The 16,077-nt window shown below is 38.2% G+C and overlaps 2 protein-coding genes across 2 annotated transcripts; one reads left to right on the plus strand and one right to left on the minus strand.

The window, feature by feature from the left end:
- The first annotated feature begins 293 nt into the window (after positions 1 to 293).
- Positions 294 to 4,875, plus strand: LOC109059294 (intermediate filament protein ON3-like). Its single transcript, XM_042712868.1, has 9 exons — positions 294 to 948; positions 2,253 to 2,461; positions 2,563 to 2,623; positions 2,732 to 2,827; positions 2,913 to 3,077; positions 3,170 to 3,295; positions 3,502 to 3,722; positions 3,823 to 3,872; positions 3,983 to 4,875. The coding sequence occupies exons 1-9, from the start codon at positions 418 to 420 to the stop codon at positions 4,231 to 4,233; spliced, it is 1,710 nt and encodes a 569-aa protein (XP_042568802.1). The 5' UTR covers positions 294 to 417; the 3' UTR covers positions 4,234 to 4,875.
- Positions 4,876 to 6,495: 1,620 nt separating this feature from the next.
- Positions 6,496 to 15,815, minus strand: LOC109091771 (mitogen-activated protein kinase 14A-like). Its single transcript, XM_042712869.1, has 12 exons — positions 15,637 to 15,815; positions 14,085 to 14,214; positions 12,353 to 12,411; positions 11,967 to 12,078; positions 11,774 to 11,803; positions 11,348 to 11,395; positions 11,045 to 11,159; positions 10,831 to 10,902; positions 10,675 to 10,754; positions 10,499 to 10,577; positions 6,929 to 7,102; positions 6,496 to 6,759 (listed from the first exon to the last, which is right to left on the minus strand). The coding sequence occupies exons 1-12, from the start codon at positions 15,753 to 15,755 to the stop codon at positions 6,698 to 6,700; spliced, it is 1,080 nt and encodes a 359-aa protein (XP_042568803.1). The 5' UTR covers positions 15,756 to 15,815; the 3' UTR covers positions 6,496 to 6,697.
- Between the last annotated feature and the right edge of the window lie 262 nt (positions 15,816 to 16,077).

The raw sequence follows: 16,077 nt of genomic DNA on the forward strand, positions 1-16,077 counted from the left end.
TTTGGATTACAGAGCACTAGTAAAATATAAAGGTTTTGTAGTACATGCAAAAAGGTAGTTTGACCTTGTTGTTCCACTCCCTGTTCCTCTCCTAATTTCTCCACTTGACATGAGTGTGTATGCATAAAAATCAGGGTGTGGCCAGGCCTTCTCTGCTGAAAGTATACCAGCCCAGCAAGATGGGTGTGTGTATCACTTGGACAGGGGCAAAAGGCAGGACAGGAGCCTGAGGCCGAAAGGGGAGTGGTCAGGTGAGCCCCTCCCGTAGCATAAGGTATAAAAGCTGCTGCACTCCTTGAAGAAGGCACTCAAGAGGATTTTAACTCACCTCTTAGTGAGCTTGCCTGCTCTGGATCTCTCTGTCTCATCCTGTTCTTTCTCTGTCTGATCCTAACCCCTACATAGATAACAGCAAACATGAAATCGGTCAAAACCACTACCTACAGTACCGGCGGTGGAAGCTTGAGCGGTGGCTTTGGTGGAGGCATGAGGCAGTCCTTCTCTAGTATGTCTGCCAGTGCAGTACCCATTGGCAGCAGGGTGAGCACTGTGTCATACCGTCGCAGTGGCGGTGGAGGCGGCGGCGGCGGTGGCTTTGGCAGCGGCTTTGGCGGAGGATCTGGAGCAAGCTTCGGCTACAGCATTGGCGGCGGAGGCTATGGAGGCGGTCTCGGAGGAGGTTATGGCAGTGGTGCAGGATTCGGCGGTGGTTCAGGATTCGGCGGTGGTGCAGGATTCGGTGGTGGTGCAGGATATGGCGGTGGTTCAGGATTTGGTCTAGGTGGAGGGTTCCCTGGTGGTATGGCACCCATCACAGCTGTCACAGTCAACCAGAGCCTCCTAGCCCCACTGAACCTAGAAATCGACCCCAACATCCAAGTTGTCCGCACCCAGGAGAAAGAGCAGATTAAGAACCTCAACAACCGCTTCGCTTCCTTCATTGACAAGGTTAGTCTTCTCTTTTCAAGCATACACAGTTGTACAACACAACAATCACATTTTGCACCTCCGACATTTTGACTTTTCATCTGAATGTTGGGTTTTCATGCACACATTTGAAGCGCCTTCACATGAGCTGGGTTCTTCTCATTAAATATTTCACAGCCAGTCACTTGTACGCGGAAATGTCAGATTCCGTATAACGGTAAGCTCATAGGAAACAGGGCGGCATTGCATATGCCACATTTTGCATTGTTATCACTACATTTCAGTCAAACAGTCAAAGTGTATATCTTAGCACAGGCTTGAGTTTTTTTTTTCTTGTATGCAATTGTTCTCAGACAGTGAGGGTGAGTTTGGAAACCCAAGCCAGGTGAGATCCAATGACTAGGCCAATCCAAATAAGGGCATGGATCAAGTTTGCCATCTATCCCTATGGCAGCAATGCAGATATGTGTGTGTGTATGTGTGTAACAGATGAGCATTACTCTTACTCAATGCAATACCTGACATAAAAATAGCACCAAATGTCTCATAGGGGTAACTTTATGTAGGTCCTAATAATAATTTTAATGTATCCTAAATAAAACAAGTTTCCTGTTTTGATTCTCTTACACCATTGGGGAATTCACAATGTAACCACACCTTGTAAATTCCACCCCCTTACCTAGGTGCTACACCCATTTGTATGATTCTGGCAAAAGATACGATCAGCAATCATGTAGCTCACATAACTCTACTGATGTCATTGATGCTTTGTTTTTGCTTTTTTATGTTAATCCTGCAAGTTCAAAGTCATTGTGAGATTTTGCAGGAAATAAATTGCATGGCATAAGTCCGCTGGAGGGTGGGAACAGTTAGCACCTGAGGGTAAGGCGTGTCATATCATCTCTGTTAAGGCCTGCCACTTGGCACAGGTCTCCTAGGAGCCTCGCCCTTTATGCCAGGAGGGAAACATTGTTTTGGGAGCATAAATTGGAGCATGGAGAGTCTGAACATGTTGTGGTGTCACTTGAGGTTAGCATTTCATTATCTCCAAAGGGGAGTGTGCATATTAAGAGGACAGTTACTTCACAAAAAGAATATTCAAGCTGTGCAGGCCAACAAGGCATGGTACAAATGCTGCTAAATTCCACTAAAGGTGCCAAAGGTGTGTCACCACAATTCCTTATATGCAATAAGAGACCTGCTTCATAATTACTGTAAAGGACATTTCTTGTGGCATGAGTAATGGCAGATCAAAGATCCATGATGTTCTTCTTTCCTATTAAACCCATTTATTCAAATCATTTACTGGTTTATCTCCAATACAGGTGCGTTTCCTGGAACAGCAGAACAAAGTACTTGAGACAAAATGGAGTTTACTGCAGGACCAGACCACCACCCGCTCCAACATCGACGCCATGTTCGAGGCCTATATCGCCAACCTGCGCAGACAGCTTGACGGACTTGGTAATGAGAAGATGAAGCTAGAAGGAGAGCTGAAGAACATGCAGAACTTGGTAGAGGACTTCAAGAACAAGTGAGTGGCTGTGCAAGAGCAGATTTATACTCTATGAATTACACTTTGTGTGCATGGTATAATTAGCACAATATGCTAAAGCAGAAAACTTATCTTTGCAGATATGAGGATGAAATCAACAAGCGTGCCTCAGTGGAAAACGAATTTGTCCTGCTCAAGAAGGTAAAACACTTGGCTGCTGTCTTGATTTTCTAGTTATAGTTGCATTTCTTTTCATTGTACATCTGTAAAGGCCACATACTATATTGAGCTCTTTACATGTCTTCATAGGATGTTGATGCCGCCTACATGAACAAGGTTGAGCTTGAGGCCAAGCTTGATTCTCTTCAAGATGAAATTAACTTCCTCAGGGCCATCTTTGAGGAGGTGAGAGTTTGATGAAACTATATTACCACTGAGATGCCAATTTTCAATATTAGGTTTATCTCAAACATTCACCTTGCAATTTTAGGAGCTGCGTGAACTCCAGTCACAGATTAAAGACACATCAGTTATTGTTGAAATGGACAACAGTCGCAGCCTGGACATGGATTCCATTGTTGCTGAGGTCCGTGCACAGTATGAGGACATCGCCAACCGCAGCCGTGCTGAGGCCGAGTCGTGGTACAAACAGAAGGTGAGAAAATACATTCAAGCATCAAACCAACATTATTTTAACGCAATCAACTGACAGATCCTAATCACAATGACTCTCTTTTCACCACCTAGTTCGAGGAGATGCAGTCATCTGCCGGCAAATACGGAGACGACCTTCGCAACACCAAGCAGGAGATTGCTGAGCTCAACCGCATGATCAGCAGACTTCAGAATGAAATCGAAGCTGTCAAGGGACAAGTAAGAATTTTGTTAGTCTTTGGATGCTTTTGGGTGAAGTTTAAACCTGAATTACATTTCCAGCCAAATCTTTAGTGTGTACTAAATGTACTTTCAAAGAAAAAGTTGTACTCTCAATGATGAAAATTTGCATGTTTTGTTGGAAATAACACAGGAATAATGTAAAAGTGTTGCTGGAAACTGAATTAGTAATGTCTTCTGCTCAGCGTGCCAACCTGGAAGCTCAGATCGCTGAGGCTGAGGAGCGTGGAGAACTGGCAGTGAAGGATGCCAAGCTCCGCATTAGGGAACTGGAAGAGGCCCTGCAAAGAGCAAAGCAAGATATGGCACGCCAGGTGCGTGAGTACCAGGAGCTCATGAATGTCAAACTGGCCTTGGACATTGAGATCGCCACCTACAGGAAACTTCTGGAAGGAGAGGAGAGCAGGTCAGTCTCTTTGCTATTTTGAAAGTAGATTTTTCTGTTCATTAAATTTTTTCTGTGATGTGTCTTAATATTGGCATTTATTTTCTTTTAACTTTGGCAGGATTTCTTCTGGTGGTGGCTCTGCAACCATCCACGTCCAGGAGACAAGCGGTAAGTGTGATATCTTTTCCTATCATGACCGTAGACAAAAAGCATATAATTTGCTGTAAAACCTGCACCGGTGTTCAGTTAAACTAATGTCTTTGTTTGTTGGTTCACAGGTGGCGGCGGCGGCGGCGGATTCGGATTCGGTGGTGGAGCCGGATACGGTGGTGGTGCTGGATATGGTAGTGGTTCTGGATACGGTAGTGGTTCTGGATACGGCGGAGGCGCTGGATTCGGTGGTGGCAGTGGCTTCAGCAGTGGCAGCGGCTATGGATATGGTGGTGGCTCAGGGATGTCCATTGGCGGCGGTGGCGGCCAAATGTCAATTTCCCGCACTGTGGTGCAGAGCCAGAAGCGTCGCTTGTAAACCAGTCATGTCTACCCAGTTCCCCGCTCCTAAATATCATCTGGGCAACTCCTATCTTTTTCACACACTTCAATGCTTCATACCTTTTTGATGTGCTTAACCCCCAAAAACCACGGTGACCCCAAGAGACTTTCATGTCAAAGTGTTATATCAGAACGGCTTTTCACGCTCACTGTGTTGTCTTTGATTTTTGTTTTTTCCTCTTGGCTTCACTCCTCATGCAGAGTACAAATTGTCCTTAAGGGGATGCATAATGAGAAAGTAGCTAAAGAGAAAGACAAAGCATGGAGCTCAAGTACTTCTTCAGGGTGAATAGCTTTTGTTGCTCTATGTCATGACATGCAAGTATTAAACAGAAAGTGAATTCTTTTTCAGCTGACTCAGAATTCTGCATCACTACAACCAGCATTGTTAATGCTTCTGCTGCATACTCATAGTGCAACAAAATCTACTCAATTGAGATTGTACTGCCCTCAGAAGGGGCTAACTGTGAGACAAATCTCAGTTATTACCCAACTTTTACTCTTTCCTTTTCCTGATTTTGGATGATGGGCTGATGAGCTGTTCTTATGTCAAAATTGTTGTATTCATCGAGCCATATACCACATGGAAACACCAATAAATCAGGGTTACATAAAATCATTTGTCTTCAGTTGTTATTTCTTCAGTCTTTCTTTTCTTTTCTTTTTTCTTGTTTTTTTATTTTTTTTACACAACATGGGAATACAGAAATGCAACAAAAACTGTTTTATTTCATTATCACTGCTATAGAGATATTTGGGTCAATAACATGCACACAATGTCCACAATAAAGAAAAAGGGGGTAAAGTACTTTATGGCTTAGAAAAAAATAAAAATAAAAATAAAAATGTAGTGTAAAAAGTAACATATAAAACATATTTGAATTACACCTTAAATATATGTGAGTGTACACATCTTAATCATTCATTTCAAAAGGATTTTAAAATATATTTTTATGGTTACTTTTTTTGAATGTTGCAAATTAATTCATAAATGTCATTACATTTTTGGTTAGTCACAACACATGAGAATTACATTAATTTGTGATTTTTTTTTATTTTTATATAGGAATTAATAATAGAAGATCATGCCAAATTACTTAGTATAAGTCATTATTTTAATGTGCTGTTTTTTGCCATATCATCCTGATAATTTTAACCCATATTTTTAATTCACACTAGCAAACATAATATCCATATTGAAGACAAATTAGCTAGCATCCATATAACATGGATCACAACAAAAAGTACCAAAACATTCAACAAATGTACCATGGTAATACCACGATATTCTTTTAAGTACTTTGGTTTTTGTAATTGACAAACCTGTAAGGCAAGTAATTATTAATAAAATTAATGAAGAATAAGCATAACATAATATTACAGTGGGAAACAAAGACATCTAATATCTCACCTTCTAGATCAATGTTACCAACTTTTTGAGACTGTGGGAAACAAACATAAAAGGGTTTAAATCTGAAAAATGAAACACTCATGTTAATCCACCACTGTTCTGAATATTGACTACACCGTTAGTACATGAAGCTGGTAAGGAAAAAAAGACACTCTTATTGAGATGTTCACCTCAAGATTAGAAAGGGCAACAGGCGCAACACTCAGAAAACATGAGGGTAACAAAAGTACCAACTCTTCAGAGTTAAATAACGCTGTTAAAGGTACACTACACATTAAGCATTTGTTGGCTAAATAGATAAATACTACCCAACCACTATTCAAACGCATTCCCATAGGACCTACCTGACCAAGCAGTGCCAAAATATCGGGTTACAACAGGCAAACCAAGCTTCAATTCAATGAGGGTTTAGCTGGCAGGTCAGTTAGTATTACTCATACTCCTTAAAAGACAATTCTGTTGTTGTTTAGGTGGATGAACCTGATAGTCCTGTGAGAGATACCACCCTCTGTTGAAAGCAGCTGATTGATTTATCAGAGTGAAGTGTGCTTTTTGCTACACTGTCATCCAGCAGATCCTAAATATATTCCTTTACTGGTGCAGGCAGGAAACTTCAAAGCAGACTGGCATGTTTAAATAGAGACTTAAAATACTAGCTTTACTTACCAAATACTGCCCTCTAATGGTAAGTTAAAATTTTACATCCAATTTGCATCTGATTGTTTGATAAAAATACAATAAATAATAATGTAAAACAGTTGATATTAAACATCAGTTTAATTTAATATAATATAATACAATATAATATTAATTAAGAACAAAGGCATCCACAAAAAAAAAACAATCTTTTATTTTTTACACTTTTATCTTTCCTCACACAAAAAAAGAAGAATTATATCTGTTGAACTGTACTTGAAAACAACAGGTTTTAAAGATATCTTGCCAAAGGCATTTGACAAAAAAGCAAACAATAGTTCATCAGTGTCTGAATTTCTTTGCAGTGCTGTTCTCCTGATGTGAATATGAGTTATTATGTTGCAGTCACTCTGGGGTTGTCTGGGTCAAAAGTCATGATCTCCATGTGGAGAAGACCTGTGAGATATGAAAAGGCAGAATAGCACTAAAAATATAAATAATGTCAAGACCAACATTAGTATTTAGAAATGTTTCAGAGCAGATTAAACAGAATGCCAGAGTACAGAAGGAGCGTCAAATGTTAAATAAGATAGAGCTTTATATGTGTGTATGCATATGCTCTCACTCTTCCATTCGCTGACAGCCAGATCCATACTCTCAAAGGAATCATCATATGCAGGAGACACAGGCTCGTTTTCAGAGTCATGGAACTCTGAAAGATATGGATGTGAAAGACTGTTTTCTGCCGTAAGTCTGACCTCCGGATCTAAAACCAGCATGCCTTCCAACAGGTCGATGGCTGTTGATGGAACACACATTAAATCAAAGCTAAATTACAGTAAAAAAAATGCATCAGATGGGGAACCCTGTCAAGACAAACGCTATTATTGGCTTTACAAAGCCTTGTTTGAGAGTTTAGAATAGTATTGAATGCTTAAAGCTTTGTCAAGCAGTAATAATAATACCAGCTATCATAGTAATATAGTAGCTAATGTAGTAGCCTGCCTCTAGAGGGTGACATTTCCTCATTCAAAACCAATGCACTATCACACAGATGCATTTGTGATGATAATTAAAGGAACAGTTCACCCAAAAATGAAAATTTGCTGAAAATGTACCCACTCTCTGGACCTCGGCAGTAAACGAGTGCCATCAGAAAAAGAGTCCAAAAGGCTGATAAAAACATCGCAATGACGCAGATAGCCTCAAGGGTAGCACGCCGATAAATGATGCAGTTGAACTTTGGGTGCCCCGAGTTTATGGAGGGATTATTGGGTCAGATTATAAACTAAAAGTCTAAAACTAAAAGTCTTAAACCAAAATTAAAAATCTAAATTTGAAACTTAAAGTCCAAGTCGAAAATTAATTTGGTATTTAGGATTGGGCATTTGGTATTTAAGATTGGGCATTTTGTATTTAGGGTTGGGCATTTGGTCATTTAGCCATTTAGGATTGAGGATTGGGCATTTGGGGATTTAGGATTGGGAATTTGGTATTTAGGATATTTCATTATAGAATAGAGAATTGAGGAGTGTATGCAAATTAGGAGGCGTGGCCCAAATACTGGAGGCTGGGTTTGAAATGGCTGGTGCGCAGAGGCACCTTATGGACAGCAGAGGGAGCTCCCAGTGCTAAGGAGCACACTGTAATGAAACCAAACGGAGCGAGTGAGCGGCTTGAGCGAGGACTGTGTGATAACTTCAACTTAATGACAGCTTTGTAAAATTTGTGGCATCAAACTATGGCAGCATTTCAATGCCATTAATAACCAAGCGTACAACTGATGCTTGTGCATCAGTAAATCACTTCCGCGAGATAAAAACAAAATTGCACGCGAGGAAATGGGAGGCCGCGAGCTCATTTCAAACTCTCTCGCGCGCGTGACATGTCTTCTGCGAGCAATACAAGCCCTCGCGCGCATGATCATTCCCCACATCCTCGCGCTCGATCTTCTCACCTGCCTACACTTTTATTTTTGTCAGTCGTGGGGCGGGGCTTGCTGTTTTAATTGTTATCTCAAATGTCATTGGTTATTCCCCTTTTCCTGAAGTCAGTATTGGACGCCTGTTATAAAATGATTAATAATTCACTTGACTTGACACATGGCTTCATCAGTGGACAAGACATATGAGTTATCATTTCATTTGCTTGTTTTATTTATTTTTGTCTTTATTTAATGTAATTTAATGCATTGTTCATAGATTAGATCTTTTCCAGATACTTCATTAACAGGAAGTCTTCTGATCATTAGTGACTGCAGTCTTGTGATGATAAGAGATACACATATAAACCCTTTTTACAGGCTGTAATAATACACACACACACACACACACACACACACATACATATATAAAGCTAAAGGAATGACAGTAAAGTGTTTAAAAAGTGTTTTATCTTTAATCTTGTAAATAGATACATCATAATATTTGAATGTTTAGTCTGTGTTCCTATAAAACAAAGGTTTCATCATGTTTGCATTTGATTTACAGTCTTGTAATACTTTCAATCCCAATGTATTTACTTATATAACATAAGTAAATAAATTGGGATTGAAAGTACATTGGACTCCCGTTTCCTCGCGTGCGATTTTGTTTTCATCTCGCGGAAGTGATTTACCATGCGGGAAAGCATCAGTTGTACGCTCGGTTATTAATGGCATTGAAATGCTGCCATAGTTTGAGGCCACAAATGTTACAAAGCTGTCATTAAGTTGAAGTTATCACACAGTCCTCGCTCAAGCCGCTCACTCGCTCTGTTTGGTTTCATTACAGTGTGCTCCTTAGCACTGGGAGCTCCCTCTGCTGTCCATAAGGTGCCTCTGCACACCAGCCATTTCAAACCCAGCCTCCAGTATTTGGGCCACGCCTCCTAATTTGCATACACTCCTCAATCCTCAATCCTCAAATGCCCAATCCTCAATCTACAAATGCCCAATCCTAAATCCCCAAATCCCCAATCCTCAATCCTAAATGGCTAAATGATTAAATGCCAAATCCTAAATACCAAATTCCCAATCCTAAATCCCCAAATGCCCAATCCTAAATCCTAAATGGCTAAATGACCAAATGCCCAACCCTAAATAGAAAATGCCCAATCTTAAATACAAAATGCCCTATCCTAAATACCAAATGCCCAATCCTAAATACCAAATTAATTTTCGACTTGGACTTTAAGTTTAAAATTTAGATTTTTAGTTTTGGTTTAAGACTTTTAGTTTTAGACTTTTAGTTTATAATCTGACCCAATAATCCCTCCATACGAGTTTGAGTCCCAGCTTGCAGACCTTTCCCAATTCTGCCCCGCCCCCCATCTCTCCCACTTGCTTCCTGTCAAAATCTACACTGTCCAATCAAATAAAGACAAAAATGCCAAAAATAAATAAAAAAACCATTGCAATAATCCACAAGTAATCCACATGACTCCAGTCCATCAGTTAATATCTTATGAAGTGAAAAGCTCTGTGTTTGTAAGAATAAAATCCACCTGGACTGGACTGTTTTTGCTTGTAAACGGTTCTTAATCTGTGCATATTTCTTATTTTTTTTACTGGAGTAGGCAATGGTAGAGGACTCTTTAAAAAAAAAAAATTATTTGAAGTTAAAAAGGTCTTAATAATGGATTTGTTTATTAAAAACATGCAACCTTAAGCTTTACAATATGTTAATTGATGGGCTGAAGTCGTATTGTTAATTGTGGATTATTGTGATGTTTATATCAGCTGTTTGGACTCTCATTCTGACGGCACCCATTCACTGCAGTGGATCCACTGGTGAAAAAGTGATGGTATGCTAAATTTCTCCAAATCTCTTCTGATGAAGAAACAAAAGAGTGAGTAAATTTTCAGCAAATTTTCAATTTTGTGGGGTGAACTATTCTTCTTAACTTGTCAAATCAGTGTTTCTCAAAGTCATTGCCTGATACGGCAGCGAGGCAGCAAGTCACCTGCCTAAGTTTTCGGATGCAGCCTTTGTATGTCTCCCTTATCTGACACACCTATTTCAGTTCCTGGAGTTTCTTTTAATGAGCTAATGAGTTGAATCAGGTGTGTTTGATTAGGGAGACACACAAAATTTGCAGTGCTTGGGGGCACTCAGGACAAGGGTTGAGAAACACTGTGTTAGATAATACTTACTGAGTGCTATTAGTTTTTAAAATAGTTATGAAACTGAAGTCGATTCAGGAGTTGTGGACATACCATTAGGATCCATACCAGAAAAGACCTCTTTGAAGGCCTTTTTCTTTTGGACTGGAAGTGAGCGAACATATGATTGTGCCTGCAAACATCAATACAATAATGTAAAACAGACTCCTAAAAAGATTCACACGTTCCTAAAACAGACAGTAAGAGTTGGTCTGATGGTATCTGCCTACATCTTTGCTTTGCATTTTCTGAACAAGCGTTGAGTTTGGTGTGCCTGTCAAGTTGAGGATCTTCTTCAGCTGGTCAATACCTTAACATGGCGTTAAAGAATAGGCACTCCTTTGGCCAACAGACATTTTTAAAAAGTGATAAGAGAGAAAGGATACTGTCAGTGCCTGGGAAAAGCACCTCTCCTGTTATCATCTCAGCCAGGATGCAGCCAGCAGACCAAACATCAACTGAGAACAGAACACAAAAGTGACAAAAGACTAGATACAACAGAACACAATATGACCCATCCACAAAAGACACAATATCAAAAATAGTCAACCTCTTACTTTTTAAATCACCTTGTGCACAATGTGTTGGGTCAAAGGTCACCTGTTTGAGTATAATGCATCCAGTTGAAAATGACTTCAGGGGCTCTGTACCAGCGAGTCACCACATAGCCTGTCATCTCAGTTTCTGTGTGTCTTGCCAGTCCAAAGTCCAGGATCTAACAAAGAGTGTAAGAAAGCACATAGTATAGGTCACGTAGTAGTTAAACAAACAAACAAAAAATTGTTCAAGAAGTGACAAAAGGTTTCAGGAGTGAAACAAATGAAAAAATTACTCTGCTGGTCATAGTCAACATCTTACTTTCATTCATTTTTTTTTATATTATATTTAACTTTGCTATGTTACCTTTAATTCACAGTTTTCATCCACTGCAAGGTTACTAGGCTTAAGATCCTGAAACAAGACATCAGTGATTACCGTCATTTCATCATGTATATCAGCAACTGTGTTTACATCCACAGGAATATTCCAATAGGCCTATTAATCAGAAGTTGGCCATATTGTGAAGTAAATTTTTGCGTTTGCATTTAATCATGCTTTTAAAATGATCAAAAGTGACAGTAAAGAAATCAGTCTTTATGCGGTCCAAATGCTGTTCTTTTGAATTTTGAAATTGTAATAATATTTAACAATATTACTGTTTTTCTGTATTTTTGATCATATTTTTCTGAGCATAAGAGAATTTTTTCATAAACATAAAAAAGTATATAAAAATCTTACAGGCCACATGCATTTGAACACTAGAATATAAATAAGATTTATTGTGCATACCCGATGAATGATCCCAGCAGAATGGATATACTAAGGAAAAAAGTATCTGTTACTATTTAGATGCAATATCAATCAAAATTCTATATCATCAATAAGTGGTGTTCAAGGAACTTGGTGTATGACGTCTATTGAAAACATCAAGAATGTACAGTAAGTACGGTGCAAAGTTTCAATGAACAGAATGAAGGCAGACCTTGAGTCCTCGCAGTATCTGATAGAACAGGTATGTGATGACTTTGCTGGTTAACTGTTTTCTCTTCATTATGTGCCCAAGATCCTGAGCAACAAACGGCATCACCATATAGCTGGGCAAAAAAACATTAGAAAATATAAGCATTTCAATATTGTTGACCTTTGTATTTTTCAGTGTTGTTTTTCTATTCTGTTTACTGAAACTGAGATTTTAAAAAATATACCTTAACACTTAAAAATCACTCACATCAACAAAATGGTCAAAAATGAAAAACTCTACATAGTCTCAATCACACACAAATGCATGCATGCACTGCATCTTTCAGCCTGTCATGACAAGTGTATGGTTTTTGCACAGGAATGCATTCTGTTCATCTTGACACTCACAAAGTATCAAATTTCTCCAGCATGGAATCAGGGGTGAAGACATTAAGGAGGCAGATCACCTACAGGAAGAAGCATATATTTGCATTCGGGGTTGGTCTCTGCATTGCAAAGATTTGTTATGATTCATTTCACAATTATTCAGCATGACAATATAAGTTATTATGTTTAAGTCAATAATGGAAGAATGGCACATATAGTGTTTGTTAGATTTTAATATTGTTTTTGCTTTTTAAGAAGTATATGGTAGTCTATAGAACTTGGCATCATTTGAAACTTAGAGTTGTCAGTACTAGCAGACTGATTAGGCGACAGTCAACCGGCCAAAGTGCAAATGTATAACTTTGGAATATCGTACCCTAAAGTCACAATTCTTTGCTCATGTATGTCTGTGGCTTATGGAGCACTTAAGGGGACATTTTTGTTACCCTGAGAAACTTCGCTCCCAAACTTTTGCACACAAAACATTGGTGTTGGTACACAAAACGTCCCCTTGGAATTATAAGGTTCTATCTGCGTTCTGAGCAGTTTTGAGATATTGAGCTTTAAAGTTTTTGCATTCCATTCTACTGTGTAGAAAGAACCTTTTTATTTTCTAAATAAAAACTTAAAAAACAACATCACATAATGTAAAGAAGTGGTCACAGAATAAGAATATGTGAATAACTAAATTTTGACAAAAATGTCAGATAGAACCATATAATTCCAAGGGGACGAAAACTTTTGCTTTCCCCCAAGAAACTCCAGGAGAGAATGCAAAAGTCGTGTTTGCTCACAAAACGCAAAACTGCTGATGGAAATATGAGATGGGAGACTATATTTGACTATATGACTATATTTCAATGCTTTTGCAAGCAAACACAACATTTCTTGAGTGAATGCAAACTTGAAGGCAAACTTTTGTTAGAGAATGAAAAAGTATTGAAATATTATTTTTCCTATCATCTGATATTTTTCCCATTACTATGTCCCCTTAGGGGTTCCATTATGATTAACAATTTTTCAGTTTCTATCAAATGCTTGTCTACACATTTGAATGGATTTGTGTATTGTTACAGTATTTAGCTACTCCTCCTGTAATGGTTGTTGAATCATCAAATCACCTCAGTTTTACTAATGTAATTGTATTTGAAATTAATATGTTAACTGATGCCACCAAGAGGTGTCTTGACTACAAAAATCTGTTCAGACCTATCAAATATATTGCACTTTGGTGATTAACTCCATAATTGCTGCTTGCAGCTGTTTATTTGCTGTTGCTTAAAAAAAATCATTAAAGCAAACTGTGCCCAGGAAAACTCAATGCTGCTAAAAATACTTATGAATTTGAAATGCCAGTGACTTAACTGGTTTTGAAAAGCGGATAAAATATAGCATTAATTATTCTTGCTTCTCAACTAAAAGTCTATTACAAACAAGCAGCAGCGTGAGGTCAGGCATATAGTTTACTAAGCACAGAAACCGGTTTGAGAAGATAAAGGGGGGCTTTCACAACAATGGTATCGTGAAATCTTTTCATTCTCTTTCAACTGACAGAAGGATTATGATGCTATTAAAACAACATACATACATAATTCTCTAGTCTAAATGATAAATGAAAGTGCATAAATTAAAAGGCTATCAAGAAGACAGTAAGAAAAAATGTAAGACGATATAAATAATACAGAAACATACAATATTTGATCAAAAGTCTGGTCTAGGTGTATTGTGTTCCTCTTGGGAATTTGAGACTTACATTGTCGTGCTGGATGTGACGGAGCAGCCGGAGTTCTCTGTAGGCACGTTTAGCATGGATCAGAGACTGGAATGGTCTGTATAGCTTTTTAATGGCCACCTTTTCCTTTGTCTTCTGGTCAGTTGCAGAACTGCACACAAGTTATCATTAACACCCATTAGAAACCTGATCACACGTTCATTTAACATGAAATTATTTTGAGAGAAGACATGTAAGTCCCACTATTGTATCTCATTCAGCTAAAAAAAAAATAATCTATATTCATTCATCATTATTATACTGGAGTCACAATTTTGATATAAAGAAATGTTGCAGAACTAAGAGTTAAATTTCCTTTTTTCTGGTTCATTTCATTTTTCCTTGGTGTTATCACATAATTGATAAGAAATTATGTATAATGTTCCTTTTAGATTATGTGCATTTTAGATCATGCATATTGAAATAATAATAAAAACAATGTAGTACCATGCTGCACATTGGTAAATCTACTATGCCCTACTTACTGCATTCAAAACAATTACGGTAGCTGCAGTAAAACATGTGTTCAGGGTTTGTGGTTTTAGTTGCAATGTAGCGTTTTAGGAGAAAATTACATCCAAGAGGACTTTTATACAGAACAGCATGTAGCTTTACTGTACCCCATTATAGAGAACAGTACAGTATGTGTGAACTGAATCTTTCAATCTTAGAAAACATCTTATATTTTGAGTCAAATTTAATTTTTTGGTTTAGAAAAAAATGAACAATTATATAGCATAACATGCTGAAAAGATCAAGGCCATGACTTGTTCAAATGTGGGTCAAATTAGTCCTAGAGTCGGAAAAAATAAAAACATATTATAATATAATTCCAATACCAAATGTATTTAAAGAATGTTCCTTACATACAAATGGTAAAATCTAAAATGAAAATAATACACCATATTACCAACAATACATAACCCTTTTCACTTTATTCGTACATCAACTGTCATTCATTATCAACTCGAAAAGACTTTGCTCATGACAGAAGAAAGCTATTGATTAAGACAGTGTCAGTATTTTGGGGGAATTTCTGTGTTATCAGCAAACGTGCTGAAACCTGCCCCTCAGGTATGTGAGTTCACATCTGTGTTCATCTCACCCAAGGCTCCCTCAGTCTCAGATCTACTGTATGTCATTGACGCATAAAGCATATCATCTATGTTACTTACATTACATGTGCATAATAAACATAAGTAACAGTAAAGTGTAGCACTGGATTTTAAGTAAAATAATAATACTGATAATAGTACATTAAGTGAATTTAATACATATAATTATTACGTCTATACCACTGTTTTCAACATGAATAGTCAAAAATAATTATGGTTAATCAGCATATAATAATAATCTAGCATATATTAATTCACTTTACCATAGCCTATAAACCTCCTTAACATATATAAACCTTTCAGTCCCTCTTAACATACATATTTGCCATATACCATATAGAAATCCCCCTTAGATGTACAGTATAAACCTCCGTTTACATATGTAATTCTCTTTCTACATATAATAACAGCCCCCTTACCACACTGTCCCATAGGCTCCAGAGCCAACGGGCTTGAGTGAGGTGTATCGGTCAGGAACGTCCCATGTAGTTTTCTGGATCTCCAGTCTGTGGAATCCCGCTTTCAGAGGTGAAGCCATGAATTCGTAAAGCGCACTGCTCGACCCCTCGGATTGCTCACAGTGACCCAGGTGAGCGCCAGTCAGACTCGCGAGGACACGCCCACCTCCACGCACCTTCAAGGTCACGTGATGAAGGTGAGGGTCCTTGTTCTCCAAAAACAACAATTAGGATTTTAACAGTAGCTATTTGTCTTTTGCGCTGAATAGTGCACAGCTGACTGCCGTCTGTCTTTGTTCATCAACATCAACAACTTTTGCTGAACGTCCAGGAAGGAAGATTTTTATTGCCTAGGCCTACTACTACCATAAAAAATGAAATAAACAAAATATCAGGGAGAAT

This window comes from Cyprinus carpio, chromosome A23, assembly GCF_018340385.1.
Source record: "Cyprinus carpio isolate SPL01 chromosome A23, ASM1834038v1, whole genome shotgun sequence".
NCBI lineage: Eukaryota > Metazoa > Chordata > Actinopteri > Cypriniformes > Cyprinidae > Cyprinus > Cyprinus carpio.